We start from the raw sequence: 10,551 nt of genomic DNA, 5'->3' as shown, positions 1-10,551 counted from the left end.
GTTTCATATGTGGAAGTGAAATATGTTGCTGCATCTGGAAATGCTGGCCTGCCCAACTCTATAATCAGCATGCTGCTGCAAGCAAAATCTACTCTAGAGGCAGGTCTATGCTATAGGCTTCTGCCTGCATAAATATGTGGATGAGAGCGGTGGAGAGATGTGATACCTGACCCACATAGGTGTGCTAAAGAGGCTTTACTAGCATAACTTGTTTCGCTGTGGGGTAGGGAGGGGTGATAACTTTCCTGTGATGAACAACTACAGAACATAATTTCGCTGCTGTAAGAGCATCCACATGCTTTGCTGGTTTAATATCAGAGGACTGCCCTGTGCCAAGGTACAGTGTCCCTGACGGAGCAGAGATGAGACCACGGTGCGCTCTCTAAAGGGACACAGAAAGGGAAACTCATGCCAGGCACAGGGCCAGGAAGGAGAAATGAGGAACACCTTTGAAATAAGCAGAGCTTGGAACGCTATTACCTTGCAACACATTGACAGGACTGAAAAAGGGAACTTTAAAATTAGGCACGCATCCTGGGTGTAAGCCCGTGTTATTTAGTGTAAGTGCCAAGACCGGAAAAGTGAATTCCCTGAGCATTTTTTCCCTTTCTTCCTGTTCCTCATAAGTATCCACAGGAGTGGCTCACAATGGGGAAGACAAAATTTATGGTGCAGTCCTAAGATCATTCATCTCCTTCCTTGGCTGCACCCCACAGAGCCCCAAAACCTTCAAGGAGAACCTTTCAAATAAATGACAGGCAGCTCCCAGGAGAAATGCTGCCCAGCCTGCAGGGCTCCACGCAGTGTCTCCCGAGAGATAAAAGGAAGGCTGCTGGGATGTATTCATTCCTGCCTTTAAGATGGTATCACAAGGGATGAGCAGGGCTGCAGCTTGTCTGCTCAGTCCTTCTGCAAAACTTCAAACAGACGCTCCGGAGGCGGCGGGGCACGGGCTGACTCACCCGGCCGGCTGGGTGGACACAGCCTGTCCAAGCACGTCTCAACTTTCCAGCTCCCGAGTGGGTTGCCCTCAGACAGCTCCCTTGTCCTCAGCTCCCTCCGAGGGCTCTCACATGGCACGTTATTTTAGTAATGCTTTTGGCTTTGTCTTTTTTTGGCTCTTCCCTCTCCCCTGCAAAGCGAGGAATTGCAGGGTGACCTGCACCACACATGGGAGGGGTGGCTTTGCACCACTCCGCACCTGGATGCACCGTGAGCAAGGTGCTAAGGCACTTAGGGGGTTTAATTTGGGTGATTCAATTCTCCAGTATTAATGCTATGGGTGTTCCTCTATTGGAAACAATACCATCCGAACTCAATCAGCAAATATACGGGGCCATCAAAAATTAATACAGCAGTTCCACAAGTGCTAGGAAGTTACAACCACTTTATATTCTTCCTATGGACTTTGTCTTTCTTGCACAGTCCTGTTTGAGAACAGCAAAGTTCAGAAGCCCAGGCCTCTGATTCTGACAGGAGCAGCTGGCTTTCCCTGTGAGTCAGGACAGTGCAAAGGATGAGAGACACCGGCTGTGAAAGCAATGAAACTGCAGATTTTAGACAAGATTATTTTCCTGGCTTTGCAAAATTCATTTGAAATGTGCAACTACTCCCCAGAATGACACGTACACACCAAATGCACCTATGTGCAAATGAGGAGCAGCATTTGGGAAATTAACTTTATTTCTTTAAGAAACTGCAGCGGGGTGGAAATACAGACCCACTGGAGGCAGTGGGAAGTTTCCACTAACAGGATCAGAGTTCACTCCATGGTAACTACACTATACTGAAAATCAACTCAAAGTTCTTCTTTGTTTTATAAACTAAGTGAATGAATGCAAGGAATCCAGCTCTGAGCCCTACACGTTTTCTGCCTCTTGCATTGTGGGGGGGTTGTTCACATACTTGAAAGGCTACGTTGTGCCTCAAGACTTCAAATCTTTTCCCAAGCATGTAAGTCAGCAGAAGTTTCCAATCCTTTACATACCCCACATGCAGTCCAGGTATGTCCAACCAAAAAATACCTTTTTCGTAGGGAAAAAAAAAATTATCCCAGTGTTACCCTGTTCTTGTCCTCAGCCCTTGGGGTACTTAAACCATATGGACAGGGACTCCACTTCTCTGCTGTTTTCCCTGCCTGCCCCACTGCTGAAACAGGCACAGGGCAGCAGTGGCCAAGGTGAGGGGAAGGACAGACGACAGCACAGGTGTGTGACAAACTGCTGTGCACATTTAGCTACATTAGCTCTGCACTACACTTAAATAACAAAAAATTGTGTTTAATAACTGAGAAGCGACGCTGAGGAATGCAAACCAACAGCTGAAAAGTAAAGGAAACTATGCGGCAAGGGCAATTACCAGTTGGTTAATAGAAAAAATAGTTAGCCTGCATTTACAATGAAAATGGGCACGACCTATTTCTTATTGTCATCCCAGGGTAGTGGTATTTCAGTTCGGAAAACGTGTACCTGACAGAGTATTACATTTTGCAGCAACAACTTTTCACTATAGATAATCTAGTCCTATTCATAAACATATTTATTTATTAGTTCCTAGGGAAAAAAAAAAAAGTCGCAGTATCTTCTCATTCTCAGGGGTCATTTTTATGTCACAGCCTGGAAAACAAGAGGTTGACTGCCAGGAAAATGCTGTGTACCTGAACACCAAGACCACCCAGCCTGACTGAAGCCTTCAGAGATGTCACCGAAGCCCTCAGCAGGTGCTGAAGTTGCTGCAATTGACTTCTCCAATCTCACTGTGATGGCACTGCCATTTACCTACGGACCATTCAATAAACCTGAAGTGGTTTTGAATCATTTGCAACAACAGCTGATCAAACAAGCTTTTTACAAGCCTCACATTCACCCCACTACAACTGTAACCCCCATTTGTAGCTGGTGAAGAGAAAACCCACAGACAGTGCCCTGAAAAAAGAGCTGAGAGAAAAATCCACGTAGTAAACCAGAGTCTTACACCTGTGCTGATGATTAAATACTGAACACGTGTATTTTTTGTCTGCTTTCTTGTCACAGAATACTTTTTATAGATTTTCTTTTTAAAATATACATGACCTACAAGTTTAAGGAATCAAAGAGTTCTAAAAGCTCCTGGCAGCAGGGAGGGCTGTCAGGGCAGCCCCCACCGTGGTTCCCGGGACACCAACACTCCCACATACAAACGAGGAACAAACCAAAACACGGCGGCCGATTCCCTCCAGCCGCCCACGGCTCCGCAGTTTTTTCCCTTAAAGGACAAGCCAGCCCGAAATGTGCGTGCCATCAGGATCCTCCATGAGAGCTCATTAACTCGCAGCGCCTCGGACTCTGAAACGCTGCCTGCGGAGGTTTTTTTTGGTTTCTTAAACAAATGAACAACTCTGCAGACAGTTTGCAGCTAAGTCAGACAAGTTTAACTACTACAAATTTTGCTTATTCTATTAAGCCCAGCATACCGGCTCCTTACTCAGCGCTCCCAGCGCTGGGGGTGTCTTCGCCAGCTTAACTTTTGATTGTCTTAAAGAGGGGGGAAAAACACGTTCAGTAAAGTATTGAAAGCTCAGCGTGCAGACAAGCAACCCAAGAATATCTCAGCACTTTGTACAGCTGCCCACAAACCGATCTCTATTTTATCGAGCCCCACCACCTGCCAAGCAGGACTATTTCTGTTGTCCTCGTTTCCCCGCTGTTCTCCCCCAGCCACACGCACACAACCAGCATTCCCGTGCCGGGCGCTCCAGCGCCAGACACCAGTTGCGGGGAAGAGCAGCTCCCGCCCGAAAACAGCACCCGCACCTCTGCGGAACTTTTCCCTGCCGTGGCAGTGCTGGGGACCACTCTCCCACTGCCCCAGCCGCAGGGTTTGGGGGCTGTGACACCAGCACCCCCTCCCCAGCTCCCAGCCCAGGCTGGGTTCCCCTCAGGAAGCCCCCGTGCTCTCTCCCACTGCCCCTCCGGAGCCGAACATCCCCCTGCTCCACTGCCACCACCCTCGTCACCCCAGCAGGGCAGGTCCCAGGAGCCACAGACACTGCCAGGAAAGTTTTTCCTCACCTGCCCCTCCACCCCCTCCGACTACTATCCCTTCACAGAGAGGAGAAAGAGGATAGATTTATGCTTTAAATACATTTTATTTATAACCAGAATTTCCAGAAACCGAATTTGGCATTTTCTCTTTTAATCTTCTGTAAAGATTTTCATGCATAACTTGAAACTTGTCAACTGCAACAGTCGAGTGGTAACTTTAAGAACAGAGACAGAGACAAACATCCAGAGTACAAACAGCTGTATCTGAATTAACAAAACTTGTCTATTACTAACCTTATAAAGCAGGACGTGCCTTCCCTCTTATCAAAACCAAGCTGACAGATCTGCCTTTATACACACCCAACAGAATAAACTCTGTTATCGGCAAGGACGTTTTCCTTAAACGTTAGAAAAAAAAAAAACAACAAAGCAAAGAACGGAGCAACTGTCCATAAACCAGTCTGTGCTTCAGTCTTCTTTAATCTACTTCTTCGATGGTGGGGCCGCCGGAGCCGCCTGCCCCGGCCCCTCCGTCTCCCCGGTACAATTTTGTGACGATCGGGTTGCAGAGTTTCTCCAGCTCTTTCTGCTTGTGCTCGTACTCCTCCTTCTCAGCCATCTGGTTGCGGTCGAGCCAAGAGACCACCTCCTTGCACTTGTCAAGCACCTTCTGCTTGTCCTGGTCACTGATCTTTCCCTTCAGTTTTTCATCCTCCACCGTCTGCTTCATGTTGTAAGTGTAGGACTCGAGGGAGTTCTTGGCTGCCACCCGATCTCTGTTTGCTTCGTCCTCTGCCTTGTACTTTTCTGCCTCTTGCACCATGCGGTCGATGTCATCCTTGCTGAGGCGACCCTTGTCGTTGGTGATGGTGATCTTGTTCTCCTTCCCTGTGCTCTTGTCCACGGCACTGACGTTCAGGATACCGTTGGCATCGATGTCGAAAGTGACCTCGATCTGGGGGACTCCTCGGGGTGCTGGGGGTATGCCTGTGAGGTCAAACTTGCCCAGTAAGTTGTTATCCTTCGTCATGGCCCTCTCACCCTCATACACCTGGACAAGGACGCTGCTCTGGTTGTCCGAGTAGGTGGTGAAGGTCTGAGTTTGTTTGGTGGGGATGGTGGTGTTGCGCTTGATGAGAGCAGTCATCACTCCTCCAGCTGTCTCGATGCCCAGGGACAGAGGGGTGACATCCAACAGCAGCAGATCCTGCACGTTCTCAGACTTGTCTCCCATCAGGATAGCTGCTTGCACGGCAGCACCGTAAGCCACAGCCTCATCGGGGTTGATGCTCTTGTTGAGCTCTTTGCCATTGAAGAAGTCCTGTAGCAGCTTCTGGATCTTGGGGATACGAGTAGAGCCACCCACCAGCACAATCTCCTGGATCTGGCCCTTGTCGAGTTTGGCATCACGCAGAGCCTTCTCCACCGGCTCCAGGGTGCCACGGAAGAGATCAGCATTGAGCTCCTCGAAGCGGGCACGAGTGATGGAGGTGTAGAAGTCAATGCCCTCAAAAAGGGAGTCAATCTCAATGCTGGCCTGCGTGGAGGAGCTGAGGGTGCGCTTGGCCCTCTCACAAGCCGTGCGCAGCCGCCTCACCGCCCGCTTGTTGCCAGCGATGTCGCGCTTGTGCTTGCGCTTGAACTCTTCCACAAAGTGGTTCACCATGCGGTTGTCAAAGTCCTCCCCACCCAGGTGGGTGTCACCAGCCGTGGACTTCACCTCAAAGATCCCATCCTCAATGGTAAGGATGGACACATCAAAAGTGCCCCCTCCCAGGTCGAAGATGAGCACATTCTTTTCTCCGGCCCGGGTTCCTTTCTTGTCCAGGCCATAGGCGATGGCGGCTGCTGTGGGCTCATTGATGATGCGCATCACGTTGAGGCCAGTGATGGTGCCAGCATCCTTGGTGGCCTGGCGCTGGGAGTCATTGAAGTATGCCGGCACCGTGATCACAGCGTTCTGAACCTTGCGCCCCAGGTAGGCCTCAGCAATCTCCTTCATCTTGGTGAGCACCATGGAGCTGATCTCCTCTGGGAAGAAAGTCTTCATCTCCCCCTTGTACTCCACCTGCACCTTGGGCTTGCCACCCTCGTTCACCACACGGAAGGGCCAGTGCTTCATGTCTGACTGCACTGTGGGGTCATCATACTTGCGGCCGATGAGGCGCTTGGCATCGAAGATGGTGTTGGTGGGGTTCATCGCCACCTGGTTCTTGGCAGCATCACCGATGAGCCTCTCGGTGTCAGTGAACGCCACATAGCTGGGTGTGGTGCGGTTGCCCTGATCGTTGGCGATGATCTCTACCTTGCCGTGCTGGAATACACCCACGCAGGAGTACGTGGTGCCCAGGTCGATGCCGATGGCCGGCCCTTTGGCAGACATGGTGTCGGTGCTCTGTGCGCTGCTGCCTCGTCCGTGCCTCCCCCGCCCGTTCCCGCTGCCGCCGCGGCGCGATGTGCCCGGCCCGCGCTGCCGCCGCCTCTTTTATGCCCGCCGCCGCCGCTTCTGGAACCTGCCAGAACCCTGACGGCCAATCCGGACGCCTCGAGAGCCACCCTCCGGCCAATCGTCCCCGCGGTCCGCCGGCCAGCGCCCGCCCCCCGCCTCCCGGCGAATCAGAGACGCGAGCGCGCATCCCCCCGGCCCCGGCCCCTCCCCGCGGCCGCGATCCTTCCGGGTTTTTCTTGTGCGCCACCGCCCTCAGCCAATCACCGCCCGTTCTGCGTGCTCGCCCCGCCCCCGCGCGCGCGTCTGCTGGAAAGTTCCAGCGGGGGGCTGACGTCATGCCGAAGATTGACAGCGGCGCTGCCCAATGGCGGGGCGGGGGCTGGGCTGGGTGGCCGCTTCGCTCCGCCCGGTCGGACCCGCCGGGCGCGGGGGCTGCGGGGGCCGCGGGTTCGTGCGCGCTGCCGCCGCCCGCTGCTTGTCATTCCTGAGTGCTCAACCCCGGCGCTGGGGAATTTACCCTTATTTGGTCGCTGGGCGACACAAATTCCGCCCTCTCCCCCTCCCTCCCATACACACCCTCCTTCAGCCTCCCCCCGCTTGTGTTAGGGCTGAACGGCCGCCCCCCACGGGCGCGGAGACCCCCGGGCTGTCATGGCGGAACGTCCCTTACAGAAACGCACACACTCCGCGCCCTCCCTCCGTGGCTGAGGGAAAGTCCCGCCGAGCCCCCTTTTAGCCTTGTTTCGGCCGAACTTGGCGGGCTGACAATCCCCGGTCTCCCCGGGGACAGCGGGGCCGGTTTGTCCCCGAGCCAAGGGAGCCTCTTGTCGGTGCTGAGGGGCTGCTGCGGGAGGGTACCTGAGGGCAGGGAATGGCACCGGGCTGTCCCCTCCTGTCCCAGCACCACAACTCAGGGAATGGCACCGGGCTGGTCTATCCCGGCATCAGAACTCAGGGTGTAACCCACAGCTCTCCCCTGCTGTCCTGGCACCAGGGAATCAGGGAATCCCTGGCATCAGGGAATGGCCCCAGTGCGGGATTTGGGGGCCCTGTTGCTGCGTGTTCCTGCGCGGTGACCATTCTTGAAGCGCCTCTAAATTCTTGTCTGTTGTGCTAATGTGAGATGTCGTCACGCCTACGTTTAGCAAAAGCTGTGGAGCTATTAACTCGGAGCTAGGAAAGTGCTTTGATGAAAATATATTAAACATGAAAACCTGCTGTGGTTCCTCCAAATTATTTCTCCTTGGTTTGAGACAAACACTGCAAAATATTCCACTTGTAGGAAGGAGGGCAAAACACCATCCTGAGACCTTTTTTTTTTTTTTCCAGGGAGTCTTAGTGAGCTGCTCCTTTTCAGTAGCTGTTTTATAAGTGTTACTAAAAGTCTGCTGCCCTTAGACTTTACAAGGTACATGAGAGAAGGATTAAATTTGCTGTGTGATTAAATCATCTTTCATTAGCTTTGTCCCTGGCCCTCAGCAATATGCTGTAGCAGGCCTTGCAGAAAATGTTACAGCTTTTCCCAGAGTGATCTGTACTCACACAGTTGTTACAGGCACTGGAACTCCAGATCAAAAACATCCTTGTTTCCATTAGTGTGTTTTTCAAAGCTTTTTTATAAGAAATGAGGGCTCCACCTCCTTTGTGTATCGTGTGTATGTATTTTTGAGGTGGAAGAGCCTCAATTTCTGACCATAAATATTGTACATGCTTAAATAACTATTATTCTTCCACAGATTCTGGTCTTTTTTTTTTCACACAGGTTCTGACGTTAGAGAAATCCAAAAGAAGTCAATGGAAAATGGAAACCATCGGCTGTCCCCACCTCCGACAGGAGCTGCTCTGTATATGCTGTGTGCAGATTTCTTTGATGAGAAGGGTGTCGGTTTCTCTTGTAGTTAGACCAGTGACTGATTCATCCCTGAACCATCTCTTCCTGTAATTCACTGTTACTTCATTCAGTTGATTGTATTATATGGAGCAGGGAGAAATGCCAGGGCAATACAAAGAGCGGAGGTTGATAAATTCCATTTCAGCTGAAAAGTTTATGTTGTTTATTATTTGTATCCTTGTGAGGACTGTCCCTTGGGAACACTGGTAATGCACAAGAACCCTGTTTTGATAGCTGCAGTACAAACTCAGACCTTGCTATTTCAGAGCAAAAAGAGGATTCCTGACCCAAAAACATATGTACAGAAACAAGAGATGGAAAGAACAAATGGAGGAAGAAATAACACAACAATATTGATTAGCACAATATGCAGTCTTTGCAGCAAAATTAGTTGGAAGTGTCATTTAAGTATAGCTGTAATCTAACAGTTTTATCAGATTTAGAAGTGACATTTCATTAATTTGGCCCAAAGCTTTTACCTATGCTTTATCAGCCCAGGCACAAAATATGAGCTCCAGACAACACTTGTTTGGAGTTTCCTTGGCCCAATAACTAGTTTGGCCCTGATATGGTTGTGCTGATACCCAAATGTGCTGATAACCTGCTAAAGAGATGTTTCCAGAGACTGGATTGCTGCTCACCCTGAGAGTATTTTCTCGGTCCTGTTCATTTCATCACTTTAATTGTTTTGCTATAGAAATTTTAGGGAAAAGATCTTGAAGGAATGTATGAACACACCATTTTAATGCCAATGGTGTAAATGAGACACTTGTGGCCATTCTCAGGAAAAATCCAAAGGTCTGTGGACTCAGGCTACAAATATTTCATTCAGCCTGTTGCAGAAGTATTTCTTTTCCAGCTGAGTATGCAGGTGCTGTTTTCTTCTTACACAATGATATGTCTAGGTCTGAGCTGTTTTTTAAGCCTTCATTCCTAATCAGAAGTTCACGTGATGTCCTTGCCACTGTCTCTTACTGATGTCCTTAGAGAAAGTCCCGTCTAACGAGAGGGAGCAACCTCTAAAACCTCATTAGACCTATTCTCTCTTCTCAGCAGAGCTATTACCAGCCTGCTTTTTGTCAGCAGTTTGTGAACCAACTCATCCATGCAGTCATCCTCTCATATGGGAAGAGACACATGATTCTCTTTTATGTTGCTTCATATGCAGTCATAGTACAGGTGAGCCAAACCGACTGGTTCGGAAATTAAAGAGTGAGCTTTATGGGGAGGACTTCAGCACAAGTCTGATTTTCGCTTTAAAAAAACAATTGCTGTTATTCCCCCATCCTGAATCTGTGAGCTGTAACTTCCAGAAAAGCAAGTCAGCACCTCAGGAAGTGGCAGGTGCCTTTCTGATCCATTAATTTATGTTTAGGATCGATAAAGCACCCCTGTCTCCTGTTTGGCAGCACTATGTAATACGCCGTAGGCTATTCTCCATTACACCACCCAACCAGAAATGAAGATGATATGTAGATTTCTTCAGTGAAACAAGAGCTCAGTATCTGGAGCAGAACTGAGAACTCAACCCTTATCTTTATCTTGATAAAAGGAAAATTTTTCCCCACGTGTTTCATAAGGCAGTGGAGTATAAAAATAGGACTGAACCCAAGTTACAGTTCAATCAGACATCAGCCACTCGGATCATTATGATAAAGTTGAAATGGTCTGTTCAGGTCTGACAGTCAGAAGACCTTAGACCTTAAATTCTGATATCCATTTCCCTTGTATCCATTTCGCTAGTACCCATTTCCCTAGAAAAACTATCTATTTAACTATCTATTTAACTATCTATCTGACTTATTGCATAAGTCAGATTGTATTGGTGAAAATGAATTATTTTATAATACAGCAATCAGTTCAGAAAAGTCTAAGCAACTGCTGTTCTAAGAATGAATAATACTTTGTCATAATACCTTTTCATCACTGAAATTCTTCATCTCACTTATATTTGCAAATGCATGTATAGTACTTGGAATTCAGACAAGAACTACTGGTGTATAAAATGACAGGGTTCTTCTGACGAGGTGTTGCATTAAAAATCGTATTTATGTGGGGGGAACTATGTAACTTATCTTGTATTTACGTACCTTCAGGATTTGTGCGCAGCTGCTCCTTGTTAATTTAAAAGGCAGCCACAAGACATGATCTTTCTTAAATAAGTGTTCCTTTGTTTTTGTGAATAACAA

At 49.1% G+C, this 10,551-nt stretch overlaps 1 protein-coding gene and 1 long non-coding RNA gene across 2 annotated transcripts in view; one reads left to right on the top strand and one right to left on the bottom strand.

Moving 5' to 3' along the window:
* Positions 1-4,106: 4,106 nt before the first annotated feature.
* On the bottom strand, positions 4,107-6,669 carry HSPA2 (heat shock protein family A (Hsp70) member 2). The gene has a single exon (XM_017807462.1). The coding sequence runs from the start codon at positions 6,403-6,405 to the stop codon at positions 4,501-4,503; it is 1,905 nt and encodes a 634-aa protein (XP_017662951.1). The 5' UTR covers positions 6,406-6,669; the 3' UTR covers positions 4,107-4,500.
* A 186-nt stretch (positions 6,670-6,855) lies between these two features.
* The window catches only part of LOC108493751, a 10,320-nt gene continuing 6,624 nt past the window's right edge, over positions 6,856-10,551 (top strand). The window contains exons 1-3 of the long non-coding RNA XR_001873596.1: positions 6,856-6,918; positions 7,801-7,879; positions 8,234-8,409. This is a non-coding gene — a long non-coding RNA (uncharacterized LOC108493751). The remainder of the gene's footprint in view (positions 6,919-7,800; positions 7,880-8,233; positions 8,410-10,551) is intronic.

This window comes from Lepidothrix coronata, unplaced genomic scaffold (genome assembly GCF_001604755.1).
Source record: "Lepidothrix coronata isolate B3197 unplaced genomic scaffold, Lepidothrix_coronata-1.0 Scaffold19, whole genome shotgun sequence".
Taxonomy (NCBI): Eukaryota; Metazoa; Chordata; class Aves; order Passeriformes; family Pipridae; genus Lepidothrix; species Lepidothrix coronata.
This window is presented reverse-complemented; position numbering and strand designations above follow the sequence as displayed.

What these genes read in the sequence shown, in the direction of transcription:
- HSPA2 (XM_017807462.1), bottom strand. Translation starts at nt 6,405, where the DNA reads ATGTCTGCCAAAGGGCCGGCCATCGGCATCGACCTGGGCACCACGTAC.